This window comes from Brienomyrus brachyistius, chromosome 17 (genome assembly GCF_023856365.1).
Source record: "Brienomyrus brachyistius isolate T26 chromosome 17, BBRACH_0.4, whole genome shotgun sequence".
NCBI classification, from domain to species: Eukaryota; Metazoa; Chordata; class Actinopteri; order Osteoglossiformes; family Mormyridae; genus Brienomyrus; species Brienomyrus brachyistius.
Window position 1 is genome coordinate 4,445,825 of NC_064549.1, and position 20,945 is coordinate 4,466,769.

The window sequence follows — 20,945 nt, forward strand, 5'->3', positions numbered from 1 at the left end:
AATTAACATTAAGACTAGTTAATAAGTAATAGCACAATACTATATTATTTGCTATAAATAACATAGCATTTATACTATATGACCCCCCCCCCCCCTAGGGTCGTGATGGTTTGATCATGGAGGCGCCGGGTGGTTGACAGCCTGCTGCCAATATGGTGCCTCACCTGTGAACTCAGCGGCCAATTAATCTACATCACTCATGCCTGTTACAAGGCAGTTGAGTAACGAGCTGTAAAACTGTGATTAAACGGTGTTTATTTAGGGTCATGCACGCCATGAAGCTGTGGACATTAAGATGGTCCCCCACGCCCCAGCTCTGAAATCCTCCCTGAATAATCGTGTCCTATTTCCGTGTGCTGCTCTCTTGTTTGTTCTTTGTGAAGCTGCTGGACGACTCTCCCGCCTTGAGAGCTGCAGGCCTTCCTAAGCGACTCGTGCACAGCCTCGTCGTCACGCCGACGGCTCCTTCGCCTGCCGCTGAATCACAAAGGGTCACGTCCCCGTCTCGCCTGTCCATGTGGCTGTTTCCTGTTAGGATGCTGGGCTGACATCACAGGAGCTGGTAGACGATCTCTCCTCTCCCCTCTTAGGATCACTAGAGGACTATTCAGTGACCTGTCTGTGGCCCCCCTGCGCTGCCAAAATGGGTTTCTTAATGTAAGTGGTGCACTTTAAGAATGATCTGGGTAAAATGTCATCACCTTTCAAAATTCTGAATGGGCAGCAACCATTTGAGTTCCCGGGTTCAAAGGACAGGGTCCCTCCTAATTCACTGGCTGTCATATTTTAAGGAGAGGATTACACCTGTATCAGCTTCATTTCTTGCCCTCCTTTACTCTCGTCCCTCACCATTCCACCATGTAAAAATTACCCAATGTTTTCATTAACAGACATTATTAAATAATCCCAATGCATGCATCTTGGGAAACTGGTTTGTGCTGAGTTGCCAGTGAAGATGGGGACCTACCCAGGGTGTGAGCTGATCTGAGATCCTATCATGATGAGACCAGAGAGTCCATGAGGCTCCTCTTGGGTCTGCGAGGGGGGGTCCGGTCTTCAGGTCTCCCAGGCCGACTTGAATGCAGTGAATAACTCGCGCTTGAAACGGCAGCTGTAGCTGAAATATTTTGATGACACCATTTTGAGCACTTGAAGGTTGGACGACTTCACAAGGAAGCAGGTCTTCGGTTTTGCTGGCCCTGTAAGGTTATTGAGGGGACAGGAAATGTGGTTCTAGGCTGCAGTGGAAGAGTAGTAGATGTAGCAGCAGTGAGTAGGTATGGTTTATGCAGTTTGGAGTGGCGTTAATTCACAGATACCAATTATGGGATCATGTCTGTCGAGCAGAGATTTTGAGAGCATGCCAGTGCTCGTGCTCACCCCGCCCGGCCCCCATCTGCCGTGATTCTGCTTTTTTGATCGTCTGCTGAACGTTCCAGGCTGTGCAGCTCATAGGGGTGAATAGTGCAGAGGGTGAAGTGACTTGTGTGCTCCGCCCAGTGCCGAACGCGGTGACGCAGCGGCATGTATTCTGGGCTCCTCTCTTTGTTACCATCTTCTTTTTTGTCCCTCTGCTTTGACTGCTGGTTTGAGGAATTGTTTGTGTTCCATAACAACTTTTTAGTTCAGTGCTTCCCAGCCAGGCCTTGGGGCCCACAGACGGCCCACATTTCTGCTCCCTCCCAGCTCCCTGCCAGACAGTCCACATTTCTGCTCTCTTGCACTTCCCAAAGCAAAAACGTAGATCGTCTCGGAGTCCTTGAGGACCCAATTGGGGAAACCCTGCTTTAGATGGTATTACAAGACATCAGATGCCTAAGAAACTTATCGAATTCAAGGAGATGTTTTGGAGTCAGAATAGTAACTTTTTGAGACTGCCAGCATCAGGTGCTTCTGTTACACGTTTGTCATACTCAGATCCCACATCTCCTTCACATCCTTCCCCCATGTGGAGGATGGTGTGCTGCAGTGTTTTCGGCCAAGTCACATGACCTTCCAAAACGATCACCATTGGTGATCCACTGACCCGCAGAGTGACACCTTGAGTGACCTGTGAGTGTCCGCCGGGCACTGAAGTTGCAGCCGTCGCCTGTAGGTAACCGCACCCATCCTGGCATGTAGACAGGTTCTGGCAGGGAGTGGCAGAGCGGTGTGTGAGCCTTCCACCTACCATTGTTCTGGACCTTGGGTAATTAGCATAATCAGGAGTGCGACTAGGATTGACGCTAGCAGTTTTCTCGGATAATCGTGGATGACCGGCATAAGAACATAAGAACATAAGAACTATACAAACGAGAGGAGGCCATTCGGCCCATCAAGCTCGCTTGGGGAGAACTAAACTAATAGCTCAGAGTCGTTAAAATCTTATCTAGCTCTGATTTAAAGGAACCCAAGGATTCAGCTTGCACTACATTATCAGGAAGGGTATTCCATACTCTGACTACACGCTGTGTAAAGAAGTGCTTCCTTAAATCCAGCTTGAAGTGTTCTCCCGCTAATTTCCACCTATGGCCACGAGTTCGTGTATTTAAACTAATGCTGAAGTAACTATTTGGTTGAACAGCATCCAAACCTGTTAGAATCTTATATACCTGGATCATGTCCCCCCTCAGTCTCCTTTGCTTGAGACTGAACAGATTTAGCTCAAGTAACCGTTCCTCGTATGACATTCCTCTAAGACCAGGAATCATTTTTGTGGCCCTACGCTGCACCTTTTCTAAGGCCACAATGTCCTTTTTAAGATATGGTGACCAAACCTGCACACAATATTCTAGGTGAGGTCTCACCAAGGAATTGTATAATCTTAGCATTACCTCCCTTGACTTAAACTCCACACACCTGGAGATATACCCCAACATCCTATTGGCCTTTTTTATTGCTTCCCCACACTGGCGAGAATGGGACATGGAAGCATCAACATACACACCAAGGTCTTTCTCATGATCAGCTACCTTCATTTCAGTGACACCCAAGAAATACCTGTACTTTATATTTCTGCTCCCTAGATGGAGTACCTTACATTTATCGATGTTAAATTTCATCTGCCAGGCATCGTAGATAACCACGTGTGATCTTTCTATCATCTTTTTTTTTTTCTTTTCAATTTATTTCAGATGTTGAACCACTATGACAAAACTTAAGTCGTAAAGAAAATGTATGCTAGGCTAATAATATGGGAACTATCACCAAGCAGATAGGATGTGATCTCCACAACAGGCACTCAGGTCTTGTGAAAACGACACGTACGACAGATTAACGGGATTGGACTTCCAGACATGAGGGTTTGGGGGGGGGGGTGACACTGTGACCTGAAGGGAGGAGATATAAAGGTTTTTTTTTCTTTTGTCTTCCATTCTCTCGGAGAACCTGCTTTCTGTCATGGTGGCAGATTATACTTATACTTTTCTTCAGCCGCTTTATACTGATTTCTAAGTTGCTCTGTTGTAGAAGTTTCAAGTGTTATTATTCTAGCAACATAGGTTAATTGTTCAGTTACACTTACTCCTGCCCCCCCCCCCCCCCCCCCCCCCCCCCCCCCCCACGACATGCCAGCCAGCAGACGGCGTTTATCGTGTGCAACGCCTTTCGCTCTTGAATGGCACGCAACCGTGCAACACGGCGGATAATGTGCCTCTGAGGTATTTTTTTTTATTATTATTTTTAAAATTTCACTCTCGTTCCCTGCCCGCCGCCTGCAGGACTTGGCGGGCTGCCCCCGGCCGCGTTTGGGAAACGTGATCTTCTCAGTGCAGTCATTGTGTTGCGGTTTCATAGCTGCCAGTGTTTGGTTACAAGGAATAAAAGATCAGCGGAGATAAGGCCTGGAGAGGAGCTTGACACATCCCACCTTCCAGCAAGGCTCACGAAGGCTTCGGAGGACGAGGCAGAACAATCCTGGACATGTCATGTGAGGGTTTTCAACCTTTCATCCAGGACCCCCCCCTGTGTCCTGAGGAACATGTCCAGGATATTGTTATTCTTTTATGCATTCTTCAATGATGACAATAATTAACAAAAACAAACAACTGTGCTTTATTTGCCATTTGCAAAGTACAGGTACATTGGAATGCTTTTCTTTGCCGACCCCATCTTGCTCTCCCTAGCTCGGGGGGTCACAGGCGCAGAGTCAGCTAACGCACAGCATCCCCGGAGCTGGGGGTTAAGGGCCTTGCTCAAGGACCCAAGGTCATGTGACAGTTCTGCCAAGGCCAGGTGATCCACTGGCACAGGGACTGAGCCACTCACTGCTCTCCACTGCTAATGCCTATTAATATAAACATATTCTTATTTGGTTTCACTGCCAAACAATGCAACTTCTTTTGAACATGACTCAAGGTTTTATTCCAATGTCCTGCAACAGTATTTTTTTTGTTCCCAGTTTGTGACATCACTCTCCAAACAGAAGGTGAATGTTTATGGGCACAAAACTTCAAATTTAAACCTATTTGGCGAGTCGCTCTAAAACCAAAAGCCATTGAACTCAGGCTTAATAACTGGAAATACCCCTCTTTTTTAAGCTATTGGCCTTCAACAAAAATAAAACGAATATTGCGAATTAATTGCTTTTAACAATGTATGAAAATAAAATGCAACAATGATTCCCTGCCTTTCTCCTCAGCTTCCTCCATGAGACATTGCTGATGGAATGGCTTGATTTTAGCTGTGAATTCTGGGATTCTGTTTAATATCACGACTCAACCCCCGTCACGCTGTTGTTCACGCTGTTCGCAACCAGGAAGAAATACTGTTAGTTTTTATTTAAAAAAACCTTTAAGCAGTAGCAATGTTTTTTTCTATGCTTTCCTTGTTCTGGCCCCCTAGTAGACCATGACACCCCCCACCCCCACCCCCAAAATGAAATGCTGTTCTGGGTAAACCCGTGACTTAATCCTCCGCACTCCAATCCCCCCCCCATGATGTAACAGCCCTGCGGAATCTGAGTCAAGCGCAGTCGGGGGGGGCACACATATTGCTGCAAGGCGTCTATAAGTTCAGATAGTGTCCAGAAGTCGCTTCAAGACAGTTGTTGCATTTCTAGAAGTTGCTAACAGCTGTTTTAATACCCAGTAACCCGATACCGGCAGACCAGGAATATCGCAGTAAGCGATACTTAATGTTTTGGGTCTTTTTAGGTGGTGTTTTTAATAACTGCAGGCTAAGTGACAGGCGGCCCAGATGACAGCTGAATGCCTTTCTGCTCCCCCAGGCTGGCCAATCACTACACCTGACATAGCATGGTGACATTTGTTCAGTGTTTTTTTTTTTAACGCAAAATGTTCTCCATGGTCAGTGTTGGGAAATAGGGGGGGTGGACATTCAGCCTGCTATTTCGGGACTGACGGTAGATTTGTTTTGGATTCCTGCTTATAGCAGGCTCCCGGGCATGCATTCTTGCATCCCTGAAGGAACCGGTTTGTCGTCGTTATCCGCTGTCCACTGCAAACAGGATGAATTCCTCATGCTCCCCGCTACCTGGAAGCCACTCTCTCCCATGGAGTTTGGCACAGTGCCAAGGGAAAGTGGGCGGGGGGGGGGCATACCGTCTACAACTGGCTTTTCCAAGGGGAGTGGCTAAATTTGATGCTGGCCGATCGGCCGACCGGCCAAAATTCTCATTTGATTGTCGTTTGTTCATTGACAATCCAAGCTGAAGCAAACGGCTGGCAGGAGGTGGCCCTGATTGAGGGGTGTGTCACTATTAAGGTGTCACACGCTGACAAATTGCTGGCCGGAGCTGAAAATCGTATCGTTTTTCTGTTTGACTTGGACACTGATCAGCGTCCCTGGAAACCAACATGGTATGTTTTGTTGAAGGAATGATGAATCGTAACGCATGAAACAACTATTAGCAAAACAACTTTTATTAGTAAAAAGAAAGCGGAGGGGCTGTTTACAGAAACTGGTAACTTTATACACAGGCGACATACGTGGTATGAAACTATGAATTCAGTGAATTTACACTTACATCAATCAACCTACTTAAACATTTTGACTTCGGATGATTACAGTACATTCATTGAATGGCAATTTCAGTCAACAGAGCATATTACAAACATATATGCCAACAAGTAAATGCTCAAAAAAAAAAAAAAAACTGGCAATTAGTAAAAGCTAGCCAAATTTTTTTCAGCATATTGTATATAAATATCAAGCATAAATACTTAGAAGACCACCACCCCACTGTCAAAGGCAATTTTAATAATGGAATAAAGGAAATAGGTAAAAATTAGCATTTTTTAATCATCTTGACTTCCCATGTAGTTTTCAACTTTTTTAATATTCACTTAACAAAACCAAGAAAATGATTGAGGAGCTGAATATGTCATGTGAGCCGTGACATCACGGGCTTTGACAGCATTCATGCTTAACAAAAGATATTGTGCACATTCTTTGCTTAGCAACCCAGACGGGCCAGACCTCAAACAAAAACAGAGTCAATATTTGTCCAGATCGAAGCCTGCCTGCTTTACAACAGTTAAATTCATAGTGTTCATCGTTCAGTCAGTGTGTACGTGTCAGCAGTAAATATCGAATAAAAGCGGCTTGTTTGTGAGTTTCACAGCCCTTTGCAGCGAGAAAAAAAAATCTGCCCCCCCATTTATGGTACTGTCTGGTATCATTCACTTATCCACCATTCAGAAGCCCCCGTACCCTCTAATCATATTAATACGGTAGGTATGGTAAAATCATCTACCAGAGCAGCCGGCTAACGTGCTAATGTGTGAAGATGCAGACCAGCATTCCCGCATGTGGCCCGTCGCAGTGTTACATCACAGGGGAGCCCCGAACACTCAGGTTTCTAGGAAGCCGATTTACCATCAACGTGACTTTGAGATCCCCCCCCCCCCCCGCGGCGGGGACAGGGGGCTGGACAGAGAACATACAGCTAAACGTACATCCAGTCACGTTTGGGAACATGTTAGCGTGCAGAGTGAAGCGGAATCCGGAACAGAGTCAAATAGAATTAGCCGGTATCCTTAGGTGTTTGCTAAAAGTGCTCCTCACGTTTACATGCTACTTAGCGTTAAGGCGATTCCCTGTTTCTGAACACTCGACCCACCTGGTGTCTGCAGGAGCCACAGCGGCGGACCTGACCTGAGGTCGGGAGGCCGCTAGCTGATCAGAGCCACCGTGCTCTCCTGCTGTCCGCCACACAGCCCAGAGAAGAACTCCAGCGCCAGGCGGACGTGGATGGGCACGAAGACGTAGGAGGTGTAGATGACCATGGCCACCATGGTGAAGAGCACCGTGTTGAAGAGCGTCTGCTCCCAGGGCTCCAGGACGTAGATGCTGGTGATGAGCAGGTACTGGTAGTACAGCCAGTGCAGGTAATCCTTCAGGTTCTTCACATCCATGACGGAAAGTTCCAGCAAGGCTTTCGATGGCAGGTGGAGGCAGGCATGTGGACAGGACGTAACACAGAGAAGCAGCAGCAGCGTTAGAGAGACCAAAGACTTGCACTCCCCCCTCGCCCATTAAACCACTTCTGGTCCTCAGCATGTTATGTTTTATGGGCCCCCCTCCCCAACCAAGCCAAAGTCCTACCCGATAATTATCTGTTTGTGGACATACGTAACCATGTGTAACTGCATTCATCAACCATAGCTTTAGGGTGTCTCAGCCAAAGTGGCTTTTATGTTGTGGCGGTGGGTATGGCTCTGGGTGACTATAAAGCAGCAGTGAATGGGGGGGGGGGCAGCTACAGGTCATAAAACCCTCATGTATGCTGATGACCTTTAGTAACCTTCAACTTGCAATATGAACTGTACTTGCAATGCGAATCTGAATGTTGGTCTTTTTGGTAGCAGTAAGAGCCAACGCTCAACAAACACAACCATTATAACCACGTTTGTATTTGCAAGGAAGCACCATGCAGGCAGATGCTCCTATGGAGTGCCTTTATATAAAGGGGGCGACAACGGCTCCACAGTGCAGTTGGACCCACGCAGGAGTTTCAGGAACGTCATAAACCCGCTCCTCCACTGTACAGAAATGCACGCGCAATTCATCTTTTGTTTGATCATCGCGACACTGAGGAGTAACTAATACGTTAAACGCCAGTATGTGTGTAATCTCAGAAAAATAACCTGCTTCATCGCACAGGAGAGGCTGAGTCAGCGAACTGCGGCCAGTGAGAGACTCTGGTACAGCTGACTACAGCATTATTTTACCCATCTGTGTTTCCCCTAGAATCAAAACAACGTTTTCCCATTTCTCCGAGCACCCGACAGTGTGGTGTAAGAGATTTGTATGCATATGTTGAGTCTCAAATGGAAATACTACGTTGTGCTAAGGTCAGCATGTAGCCGACATCTGGGATTACAGTGCGGGGAGAGGGACGCTGAGATGTTCTGTGAGGGCGATTCTCCGCGACGGCTCCATGTGCACGTTGCCGTGTTTGCGAAGGTGTCAGTCTTTTTGGCAGCTGACCAGCTTCTTCCAGAACATGCCATCTCTGTGACTCGCCAATGCAAAGTTTATTAACCAACATACGTGTCCGATTCAGCTAATTACGCTGTACGGCGATTCCCCGATGCGCCGCGGTATCAATGAGGCGACTGATGCCGATTAACGACCGACAAAACTGCGGATCTTTCCAAAACGCCTGCAACCTTTTAAAGGCGTATGACAGAGCGACTGAAGACGAGTGCGATAAGTAATATTCTAACAACGACAATTTGACAGCACAACTGGAAAGAGCAATTATACCATACAGTGGTGTCATTAAAGTGAAATCATGCGCAGAGCGTTTCTTATTCGCTAAAGCCGTATGACAGTGCTGCTTAAGTACAGTCTAGAGGATATTGTTACCCGTGATCGTATACTGTGCATCTCTGACTCGCAATCGGCCAAATGAAATTGGAGAGAAATAGCGGTACTGATGAGAAAATGCGGTACTCACCCAGAAATAACCGAGCTCTCCCTCCGCAATGTCAGACACGTTAGACAAAGTTTATTACGGGACCCCGGAACCGATGACAGGCGTCCCACTACGGTTCCGCTGCTTTGTGTAAACGAAAAGCTGTTCTACCAGTTTGCTTAATACCAGGTCATTTTACCAGGTCTATTTTTTTCCGTGTTATACCACACCCACTTGTATCACTTGTTTACACCTACCTGTATCATAGATGTCAATCCAGCTATGGATTAAGTGTTAACGGGTACAGCTGCTACGCACAGTATCCGAGCGCCATATATGAAAAGGTGATCAAGCACCGGAGTTAACGACATCCGCAATGCTGCGACATGGCAGCGACGCTTTGTCGCAGTGGTTCAGATTGCGTGAAACTCCGTTGCAAACCAGCAGCATTCATTGTGCCGTGACATGCATCTCGGTTTGCGCCGATCATTAGATTTGCGGGATGCTGAGGCGCAACAACAGAGTGTGACGCTAGCGGCCCCGCAGGCGTCACAGCTGGGCGCCTGGCATATGCTTCGTGAGATGGAGGGACACTCGCATCGAAGATGTAGCGATGAGGGGGGAAACCTGCGCACCTCCCCCTCCACCGGACAAAAATCTGCTTCATGGAGATAGTTGGGGAATGATCGTTTTGCATTCAAGTCCCACTCTTACCTGGCTCGGATTTGAATTTAATATAGTGGAATCACGTTTATGGGTTCTGGGTACGGCTCTGACACGTCAACTGGCTCTTATACTGAAATTGCTCAATGCCTAAATCCAGCCTATACCGCATTTACATCATGATTATACTCCACCGGTATTTTGCCGAGTAGGAAACCAGCCCTTCCGAGTATGATGAAATACCGCAGCTCAAGTAGTGCGAGACTGCAGTGGCACAGCTTTGTGGAAATTCACAAAATTAATATCATGAACACGTTTTATACACTGATAATAGTTAAGAATTATGCGTTTCAGGGTGTGTTGGTGTGTGATCTTAAATATCTGTTTGCGTTTGATCGTTAACGGTGAGGTGAAGTGTCTTTTCGCTCGTCGATGGAATCGCCATCGCAGATAAATGTTTATTTTTGTAAGATGCGCCTCGTATTTTCCCTTAAGATGTGTTTAACTTATAGCATCAGCACTTCGTTGTTGATGCTGCTTATGTGGAGATTGCTGCTATGAGTCCGGCTTCGCGGTCTTCGCCATGACTAAAAATAGCATTTATGCTCGCGCCGAACAAGCTGTTTCTGCGGAGCGGAGTCCCCTGTGGACGCAGCCGCTGAGATACAGACTGCAGTCAGCAGCGTCTTCCCTTTTACTGCTGCGCTGGGGAAATATGCGCTTCTCAGGGAGACTCTGATCTTTAGTTTTACTGTACGTTTTTCTCGTCATGACGTAGGCTATATTACAATGGTTTTTAGTGTTTCTCCTAGAGGCTGTGGAGAGGGAGGTCTGGGTATCTCTCCTGAAGCTACCCGGATCCCAGATAAGAGGGTGGTGATGGATGGATGGATGGATGGATGGATGGGTGGATGGATGGATGGATGGATGGATGGATGAAAACACAACCAAAGTATGTGACAATGTCTGGGTATCTGAACACAAGAATTTGCATTTGTTGGTATTTATCTATGATAACAAAATCATTCCATGTTTTCCCTGCACTGTATCAAAATATGTTTGACAGCTGTTTTTTTAATCATGCTATCAGATGGATATATCTGATAGTGTATAATACACTATATTGCCAGAAGTATTGGTACACCCCTCCAAACCATTGAATTCAGGTGTTCCAGTCACTTCCATAGCCACCGGTGTATAAAATCAAGCACCTAGGCATGCAGACTGCTTCTACAAACATTTGCAAAAGAATGGGTCACTCTCAGGAGCTCAGTGAATCCAAGCGTGGTACTGTGATAGGATGCCACCTGTGCAATATGTCCATTGGTGAAATTTCCTCACTACTAAATATTCTACAGTCAACTGTTAGTGGTATTATAACAAAGTGGAAGCAACTATATGTGCCCTGTGTATATGGTTATATGTTATATATATATATATATATATATATATATATATAATTACTTTTGACTGGTGCAGATACAGGCTGGACCAGATCCAGTTTATGGATCTGTAGCGAATTCTGAATAACATTTGGCCCAGATCCGCTTCAGACTCATCTTGCTATGTGGGGCAATCATCCCTCAGACTCTTAGCGCATCAGTTGTACATCTGGTGCGTGACTGACCATACGCATATGATCCGACGCACGTTCAGAGTCTATACAGACCGACATTTAGCATTTAGACAGATTTCAACGCAGACCGTCCTGCCCAAATGTCACTGGTGCCCAAACTTGAGATGCGGGCAGATCTGGGCCAGAATTAGTTGCAATGTGGGAAGGATTTAATGTGGCGCTTTTGACCGAGTGCCACCAGTGTGGCAACTATGTGTACATGGCTGTGGGGCGTATGCGGGCAGCGCTGTGTACAGGAGGGCCTCTGTCAGATAAGACTTGGCAAAGGCGCCGTGACACCACCCAGGCGTGGCCTTCGAATCCGCGTGGATTTAATTTGATTTTACATAATGGTCACATTAATCAGACCAGAGGAGGGATTTCCTGCATGAGTTTGCATTTCGGTCACAGGTTTTTCCTGGCTGGTGGGGGGGCCCGTGTTCTCCACGCAGGGACCAGTGGCTCCAGCGTCTTCTTAAGCATTTATAAAAGGCCATTGTGATGATGTCCAGGCTGGTTCAGTTGCTCTTCCTCAGTTCGATATTGGGATCATCGATGGGCCTGCATCACACTCACGATTCTGCCTGTCGCCTGCACATCAGAATAGGGCGTATTTTGGTCAGCAGTAAATCAGAATAAGAATTTAGTTTTTTGCTGAGTAGGTTGACCCTAGAAGGAAATTACTGTGGTACGGTGGTACTCAGTACTTAAACAACACTGAGTACAATGAGTAACAATGTAAGAAGTACTAAGATGGGATCAAAAAGCAGTGAAAAAGCTGTGAAATATTCCATTAATAAATATTAAAATGTTTAAGGGGCGGCAAATTAATTGAGTGTTGAAATGGCACCATATGTGATCTGGAAAGTAGAATAGACAGATGTGCAAAAATCAGTTTATGTGCGTGCAGAGTGGGGGGGGGGGGGGGGGGACAATGCCATTTTTGATGAGCTCAACTGCTGAGGGGAAGAAGCTATTTTTGTGGTGTGTGGTTCTGGTCTTGAATGACTTCAGTGTCTCGCTGGAGTGTAGTGCTTTGAACGGTCTGTGTCCAGCATGGGAAGGGTTAAGTCATAAATGGACCTGAACCTGTTTATGATACCCTGAGTGCAAACCCTGTGGGAACCTGAGGTATTGGAACCAGACATATACCCTACAGGTGAAGAATTAAAGTCCTTTTCTGATCATTTAGCCTCTGGGAGGAAAATCGGTTGGATTCAACATTATAAGACTAGAGATTACTTATCCTTTAAATGTTTGAATTAAACTATGAGGCGGCTGCACTTTTAAAATTCAGTTTTCACAGTAACATTAACCAGAACGTTCTTGCCTCTTCTCATCCGCATGTTGGGCAGGGAGACGCGGTCGGGAGTTTCTGTCCTGCGTATATATATGTTCGTCATGCTCCGTCCTCATCGATTCGCTGTGGGACCTGACGCCACGTAAATTGGAGAGTAAGCGCGCCCTCGTGTGGCCACAGTCAGATAACCGGGTGGAACGAATCGTCGAAATCTCTGTATTGAAAAGCTTGCACCTCGAGCACACGGAGATATAAATAATGTATTAATTACACTGTTCACTGGAACTAAATAAAAGAAGTCATAGAGATATAAACAGAGTTAGTGAGAGAGATGGTGAGAGAACAGGGGATGTTTTAAGGCAGTAAATGGCTACCCAGGCTCTCTCTCCATCTGTGGGGTCAGAGGGCACTCCATTAGAAGCTTACTGCATGAGCCTGATGCGTTAAATTGGCGGGCTGCAGTTACAGTGTCTCAGGTGACAGCCCCCCCATCACTCCAAGCAAGGGGCACCATTATGGCTGTTTTTATGAAGTTCTGGATGGATTTGTGTCCCTGGGTGACTGAGGGTCCCCGGTCCCTCAAAATCACTCACACTCAGAGACTGTGGTCGGATTACATTTCAAACACGCACCTCCTCTTTTTAAATGAAATTTTAAATGATAAAATATTAATTTAGCAGCTTGTTGTTGTACTTTACAGCTGAGTCAAATGGAAAAGGAAATGATCCTAGGAGAGAGGAGAGCTGAAGTGTAAGGTGGGTCACATGGGCCACCCCTAACCCTAACCCTATTTTTTTTTTAACCGTGAGAGTCACCAGCACCATGCAAGGCCGAGCCTCGCCGCACTCATCGATTAAACGCTGGCACATCCTCCGCATGCAGACTATGAAGTGTCGAGTGTTTCCATGCGCGCCATGATGGAATGTTCTACCCCCTTTGACCCTTAGCCTCAGCTCGCCCTACCTGAAGACACCCCGTTCCCTCTCGAACTTCTGAGACGTGAAGGAGGGCGGTGTTTTGCAGGGCCTGGACTGTGCAGGTGTGGGCCGGGGGGGGATTCATTTTCAACTGCACTTAACGAGAAAAAAAAATAAATAAAAAATAATCCGCAGTTCAGATGAAAGAGTAAAGCTTTTGAAATATAAGAAAATGAGAGTGTTCTCGTTCTTGACATGTAGAACGTCTTAAAAGTGCCTCTCACTTCAGATTGGTGGCATCCTTTTCAGAGTAAGTACATAGTTCTGTCTCAGCATTAGCTCTAGTCAGACGACTTATTCACCTGTGACTGGCACAGAGCGACTAAGGCGTGCTGCGGCTCCTCCCTCCTCCCCGACACAGATTAGCTCGACCTTGTGTAGCACTGCCCCCTTCCCATAACAGAGAAGCTCCTTGGTCCACTCTTAAGCCCCCTACAAGGCTCAGTGCCTGCTGGACGAACCTCTCCTGTATTGGGTGACTCGCCTCTGCTGCCCCTGCTGCCCGCTGGTGTTTTGTTGCGCGAAGTGGGGGCAGCGTAAGGGTGCCGGTGCTGGTGGAGGGGGAGCGCGGTGCGTGAGAGCCTCATATCCAATGTCACAAAGACCCAGAGCACAAGAGGGGCACAGAAGGAGGCTGCTGCCTTGGCTGGGTCCAACAGGACCCCATACATTAGCATCTCCTCAGATTTCAAGCCACCCAAATCCCCAACGCCAGCCCCCCGATTGGCCGGGTGGCACAGCGCTACCGGAACGCCATGACATCAAAAGCGTCGATTCGGGGTATCTTTGCCCTTCAGTGTGCTGTTACGTGATGGACAGGCGATAAATAGCTCAGCGCAGAGGTAAGTCGGCATGTGAGTAAATATCTCGCTGCGTTCCCGTGACTAAAGCGCATTGGATTCCGGAGTGCATTGGCTCAGATACGGCGTCAAACACCAAAGCTCAGCTGGTGCGACGTGGAACGAGATCCGAGTTTTTATTGGAAAGCTTTTCGCTGTTTGTGGATTTCCTAACTGGTTTTGACACGTTTGTATATTTACAAAGTAAATTGACTTTTTTTTAAAACAGAAGGTTTTGCAAGGAAATTATGTCTTAGTGCTAAGGGGTTACGTCTCATTTTGTACATTTCGTAAAATAAGTGATACACATGCAGAGGGTGAGTGACCCTGTGGGTTTTGGGGACAGAACATTGCAGGCAGTGGAAACTTGGGAGCTGCTGAAATAAATCATTGCTTGGGTTGATGGTCTGGAGTGAGGGGCTGAACCGTGAGGATACCTGTGAAAGGTTTTCTGAGGATAAACCTGGGAGCCTTCAAGTTAGCAACCAATGTAATGAAAAATGATCTTAATTATGAATATTTAAGAACTATGTCTGTACATACGCTTATATTTATGTTAACGGCATATTGTGTAAAAGTGCATTGATTTCTGGTGCCGTGCTTCAGGATCTCAGAATGAGGACGCTCACTTGCCAGCTTGTCTTCCTCACCTCCGTGGTATTCCTGCTGGTTCTCATGTTGCCCGGGGCCATCCCCAAAGGCCCACAGCGGCCCAAGTACCAGTTCACCAAGAAACCTCCCAGTGTCCCGGAGCCGCTACGGACCACCACCACAGGAATCAGCGGGCTGTGGACCAAAGTGACCCCCCGTCCGACACCCGCTCTGACAACCGCAGTCAGCACGACGCCTCTCTACACTGAACTCTACATCGACACTGCAGCACCACCCGATGTTGTAAATGAGAACTACACCCTGGACTACAACGAATGCTACTTCAACTTCTGTGAATGCTGTCCCCCAGAAAGAGGGCCCCAAGGTCTGAAGGGGGACAGAGGCTTACCAGGTAGAGGGAGGGGCCGTATCATGCTTGGTATTGGGCTGTTGCGATAATGATTGTCCAGTCAGACTTGGGCAGTGCTGTTTACTGAAGCAGGCCCATTATTTCACGGCTCTAGCTGCAGATCATTTCAGATTTTTACTGACGTCCTCATGCTGCAACAAGCTTCTGTAAACCTTTCCAGACAAGTTGAACATAACAGGTCTATAATACCTCTGTTGTACTGTGTTCATTCCTAATAACGGTTCCTTCAGGCTTTTGTGTCCATTTCTCTAGGCATTTGAAGTCCATTTGAAGTAAATCCTGCCCATATTCAGTTCAGATACACCTGTTACGCTCTTGATGATATTTTCACAACGATTTGACGAAGCTTTGATGACAGTCCTCTCCACAAATACTTTGCGATAAGTGCAGTTACGTGGTGGGCTGCATTTGGATGGATTTTAATGCTGTCACAGTGATTTTACTTCAGGAAGAATTTATGAAAAGTATGGAGGAGGATATGAATGGAGGCTGTGATGTCAGTGTATTTCCAGGGGAGCTGGGCATGTTCTGTGTCATGTGACTGAATGTGTTTCTATAAGAAAAAACAGAGAAAGACTGTTGTGTAGACATCAGGTTTGTGAGTCACAATCTAGACGTTAATTCTAAATTACCGATCGCTTAGGATCCATTAAAAAAAAGAAGTACAAGACAACCTGCTTCTCCTCTCTTGTGATCTTGCATGTTACAAAATGTGGATGCAATGAAACATTTTGTGGGAAGTGAATTTCGGAGGGAGGTGTGTGATGCTGATGTTGGGCTACAGGGCCACCTGGAGGGAAGGGGGACGTTGGACCCAGGGGGCCGGCCGGACCTCAGGGCCCGTCCGGATCGACTGGACCGAAAGGAGACAAGGGTGAGGGGGGATCTCCATTAGCATGTTAGGCAGCCGAAACCACAAACAAATCCAAGTCACTGCCCGCTAACTGCATGTGAGATATGCAGCGAAGTGTCTGAGAGTGTTATGCTGATCCTGTCAGGTGACAGAGGGGACCAAGGTACCACTGGCCTAGCTGGAATTCCCGGCCTCTTGGGGAAGCCGGGAGAGAAAGGTATGCCACCAAGGGACTCAGCTCTCCTTTGTTTGTGCTTGTTGTGATCGTTCTGGGTGACTTATTAGTGGTTGTGTCTCTGTTGTGCATCTGTGTGTAAAACTGAATAAACTGAATTTAAAAATCTTGGATTTTTTTTTTTTTTCCATCGTTCAACATCGTCACCATGACTTTGGAAAGATGCATAAACGCCAGCTTCGGTGCTTTGCACCAACTAACTGTATACCCACGGATGGGGTCCTGCACAGCAATGACATTTACCCTTTACCTCTGCAGGTGATACCGGCTCCAAGGGTGAGAAAGGAGATGCCGGCTTTCCAGGATTCAAAGGGGACCGAGGCGAGAATGGAGACCCCTGTGAAAATGGGACTAAAGGTGAAAAAGGAGACCCTGGGAAAGATGGTGCAACTGGACCCCAGGGCCTGGCTGGAGACAAGGGTGAGAAAGGTGACTCGGGGGACAAAGGGCAGTGCGGGCCTTATGGGGAAAAGGGACAGAAGGGGGAACCGGGGGACCCTGGGCTGCAGGGTCCGGATGCAGCTGGAGGCTACCTGGGCAAGGCTGGTGGGCAGGGCCCCCCTGGTGAGCCAGGACCTTCTGGGGAAGCAGGAGCACCAGGTAAAAAAGGGGAAGTGGGTCCACGTGGTCCTCCGGGTCCCATCGGCGCTCGGGGGTTTGTCGGACCAAAAGGAGACAGAGGCTCCCCGGGGCTGAGGGGGGGAGCGGGGGCTGCGGGGTTTTAAGGGGGCCCGGGGAGCAAACCTGGTCCTGAAACGATCCGGCTTCAGCGTGGGCCTGTACCCTAGCAAGTCCTTTCCTCCGGCCGGCTTCCCGGTCAAGTTCGACAAGGTCTTTTACAATGGCGAGGAGCATTACGACGTCACCAGCAGCAAGTTCAATTGCACCTACCCGGGCGTCTATGTCTTCGCTTACCACATCACCGTACGCAACCGGCCCCTACGTGCAGCCCTGCTGGTCAACGGCGTCAAGAAGGTGCGAACGAGGGACTCGCTGTACGGACAAGACATCGACCAGGCCTCCAGTCTGGTGCTGCTCCAGCTGGCAGCTGGGGACCAGGTCTGGGTGGAGACACTAAGAGACTGGAATGGGGTTTACTCCAGCAGTGAGGATGACAGCATCTTCACGGGATTCCTGCTCTACCCCGACAAGGTCTGACCTCTCTGCTCTATACCGCACGGCTTTAGACAGCAGCATCATTCCAAAGACGAGGGTCCTTATTACACTGCAGAAAAACAGGCAGCCTTTTCTGTACAGATGTTTAACGTAAGATGATCTCATGTAAAGGGTCTTATCACGCAGTGTGCAAAACCGAGGTGGAGGAACTATCTAAAAAGCTTACAATTGTAAATGGTCTGTAGTATTGTGTTTTGGTGTAATTGTTACAAATTGTCTAAATACTGTTAATCATTTGTACATGTAATAAAAACAACTTGAAGAACGTGGATTTAGTCTCTCTATTGTTTTAACCATTCTTTCAGCAAGTAGAATCAACTGTAATGTACAAAATTTAGCCCAAAGTATACTTGACTGATAAAACCAGAATGAGATGTAACCCTGTACAGCTGGAATTATAGCAAACATTTTATGTCTGACAGCTCATCATAAACACAAAAGTCATTTTCAGTTTTACATGATGATGGAACTTTCCACCATTAAAAATATCAATTAAATACAAAGTCAGATTCAAAACTGAATGGGAGTAAACCTGTTATCACCCCCCCCCACTTGTGAGGGACCCTGGCAGGCTGGCTTGTGTAACACCCTAAAGTTAAACAGCCCTGTTTGTGCTAGCAGTGGACAGCAGGGGGAGCTCTTCTTAAAAAAATAAATGAAGTCTGTGTACAAAGAGGAACTCCTCCGCAGCCTGACTCACTGCTGCCGTTGCAGATCCTGTGGCACAAAGCAGTAAGTCTGCGTTTCCTGTATGTTTTCTTCGAACTTCTGGTCCAGCCAGAAGAAAGATCCAGCGAATCATCTCCGAGTAAAAACTGGCTGATTCTCATGCGATCATGGATCCAAAAAAGTTTAATTCGGTTGTGGTGAGCAGTCCAGTGAAAAGCAACAGATGATTACTGTAACTGCAGTGTAACACCCAAAACCTCAAGGGAAAAATGTATCTGGGTCCAAGACTCACAATGACCTGCTCAGGATCCAACCTTTGAGGAGGTCAGACCGGCTAGATCCGTCAGGATGTCTCTCAGTGCTCAAGGGCTGGAGGTCCCTCTCAGATGCATCTAAAAATGAAAAGTGTGACAGAAGGAGAGTTGCAGGTTAAGTGGACAACATGTGGCATATACCATTGGTGGAGAAGGGGCCAACGGAGGCATTCTCACCTTCACCACCTCCACCATCACTTCCCTGCACAGCTTGGTCAAACCCAGTCTGTTCAGAATCACTCTGCAGTGGTACAGCCCGGTATGCTGTACCCCAGCCTCCGTGACGATGAGGAGCTCCTCTGCGGTGACCATGCACGGCTTCTGATGGTTTCCGTAGAAGCGGTAGTGTGGCTGTAGGTTTGGGTCCCTGCTGTTCAGCTGGACCTGGCACCATAAGTATAGCTGCTGTTGGGATAGAGGTAGCAGGGAGCTCAGCCAGGTGGGGCATGGTCAACACCTCTGTAGAACAGTACATCCAGGGTTAGGGAGAAAGTACACAGACACAGCATTTTCCCACAATCCAACACCTTTCTCATATGCTAACATTAGGGAGGGCATACCATTGATTGGCACCTCAACGGGCAATGACTGCGATGTGTGCCACTGAAAGTCTTGCCACCAGGTGGCTCTACACCAATAGACACCCTGGTCTTCCTTAGTGAGGCAGGATAAATGCAGGTTTGGCTTCAGCTGCCTCTGTAACTCCAAGCCGTCTTTGAAGAAAACCGCCTCTGTCACTCTCTTCTTGCCCCTGACACGGCAAGTCAGAGTGACATTATCTCCAGTCAGCAAGGGTGCTGGTGGGACCTGCAATACCACCCACCCACCTACAGGGGGAGAAAGGGGTCCATGTGAGACAGATGCCAAGATACTCCTCAACACACAACGGTCACCGTCCCTGCTGAGCTTTCCAGTGGGGTCAGCGTCATATTTTGGAATGATGTTCAGCCTTTAAGGTTCCAAAATGAGCGATAAGACGGTTTGGAGTCACATGTCACTCTGTCAGAAAACTGGCACCAGTTTGTACCTTTGCCTGTCACTGGGGCTGTACCCCATTGTAGGGTTTGCCAGTTGTACCCTAACTGCTGGTAAACATACCTTTTACTTCAAAGTAGAGAAATGGACTCTGAGGAACATCCCCAAGGTACAAACAACATTAATGTACCCAAAATGATACAAAAATGTTCACCAGAGTCCATTTCTGTACATTAAAAGATACATTTACCTACAGCTGTATGGTACAAATGGCCGACCCTTGAAGGTACAGCCCCAATGACAAGCAAAGGTACAAACTGGTACTCTTTTTTCTAACAGTGCATACATAAGACCAACTGTAGCATGTATAAAGTACTTTATCGTGAGAGTTCTAAGAGATTACGAATACATCCAGTTCATATCTGTAAGTTATTACACGCAAGACACAAGTTAGTTACAACAGTAAACCAGCTTACCAGACACGTCTATCTTTAGCGGATGGCTCTGCAGTGTGTCCTGCAGTTCGGTCTCCGTCGTGTTAGTCCTGCCTTGGCACGTGTAAAGACCACCGTCCTGAGGAAGTTTGGCGGTCAGCGTGTAAAAGTCATCGTACAAGCCGAACTGTCGTATTGGCTGGCCGTCTTTGAACCACCAGTATTTCCAGTTACTGTGTTTGTTTCCAGGTATTGTGCAGAGCATGGTTGCGGTCTCTCTGACCAACAGTTGTTGCTGGTTGCCCCAGACCAACGTCAAGGTAGGTCTAAGTGGCTCATCTGTGCGTGGGCAGGGCGAATGTAACGTCAAAGTAACGCCAGATCACAGCAGAACAACAGAACACGATAATACACCATCTAAGTAATAAATTAAGTATTGCGTTGACATTGCTTACCTTGAGATGACGACCGAACAATCACGACTGAAATAACTGCACAGAAATAACAGAAAAACAGGTGATTAGAAAAATGTATAAAGCAAACGGTAGTTTGCACACATATATGCATGATTAGTTCCTTGACGTACCTATAAAAAGCATAAGCGGCTGAACTGGGATCATCTTGCTGGGATCAGTGTCAACGGGGAAAGACCCTCCTTATATTCAGGACAGGAAAAGGCGTGAAGACTTTCCCGGCAGTTTCGATTTCCCAAAAAGCATTCTTTCCCCGGTAACAAGTCTTGTGATTGATTGTGCAAGAACTGTAATTTGTTCCATTCTAGAGAAAAGAAACGCGACTGAAGAGCAAACATTTCTACACATCTGGCGTTTCCGGTCCGAAGCGCAATTTAATCTGGACCAGTGTTGTGTGAAATATCTGTGTTCTACAACATTCTACAATAATTATAACAAAAATGGCCTTTCCTCAACAACCTTATGTGATGTGAAAATTCGTATGATATTTCTGTGGTCAGCATCACAAAATGTGTACGTTTCTGGAACACCAAAAGCTATA

At 47.1% G+C, this 20,945-nt stretch overlaps 3 protein-coding genes across 4 annotated transcripts; 1 reads left to right on the forward strand and 2 right to left on the reverse strand.

Moving 5' to 3' along the window:
• Positions 1–5,843: 5,843 nt before the first annotated feature.
• sptssb (serine palmitoyltransferase, small subunit B) lies at positions 5,844–9,406 on the reverse strand. 2 transcript variants are annotated; one of them, XM_048982277.1, is made up of 2 exons: positions 9,118–9,406; positions 5,844–7,375 (listed from the first exon to the last, which is right to left on the reverse strand). In XM_048982277.1, exon 2 carries the CDS (start codon positions 7,353–7,355, stop codon positions 7,113–7,115), a length of 243 nt encoding a protein of 80 aa, XP_048838234.1. In that variant the 5' UTR covers positions 7,356–7,375; positions 9,118–9,406; the 3' UTR covers positions 5,844–7,112. The 2 variants fall into 2 exon arrangements, with proteins under 2 accessions (XP_048838234.1, XP_048838233.1); XM_048982276.1 differs by lacking the exon at positions 9,118–9,406 and adding an exon at positions 8,903–9,095.
• A 2,667-nt stretch (positions 9,407–12,073) lies between these two features.
• otol1b (otolin 1b) lies at positions 12,074–17,665 on the forward strand. The gene is given in 5 exon segments (XM_048982454.1): positions 12,074–15,257; positions 16,060–16,149; positions 16,274–16,345; positions 16,622–17,061; positions 17,063–17,665. Coding segments are annotated over 5 exon segments (1,449 nt in total). The 5' UTR covers positions 12,074–14,869; the 3' UTR covers positions 17,522–17,665.
• A 141-nt stretch (positions 17,666–17,806) lies between these two features.
• Positions 17,807–20,843, reverse strand: LOC125712427 (high affinity immunoglobulin gamma Fc receptor I-like). The gene is made up of 6 exons (XM_048982459.1): positions 20,518–20,843; positions 20,387–20,422; positions 19,974–20,270; positions 19,083–19,349; positions 18,700–18,981; positions 17,807–18,600 (listed from the first exon to the last, which is right to left on the reverse strand). Exons 1-6 carry the CDS (start codon positions 20,549–20,551, stop codon positions 18,497–18,499), a joined length of 1,020 nt encoding a protein of 339 aa, XP_048838416.1. The 5' UTR covers positions 20,552–20,843; the 3' UTR covers positions 17,807–18,496.
• Between the last annotated feature and the right edge of the window lie 102 nt (positions 20,844–20,945).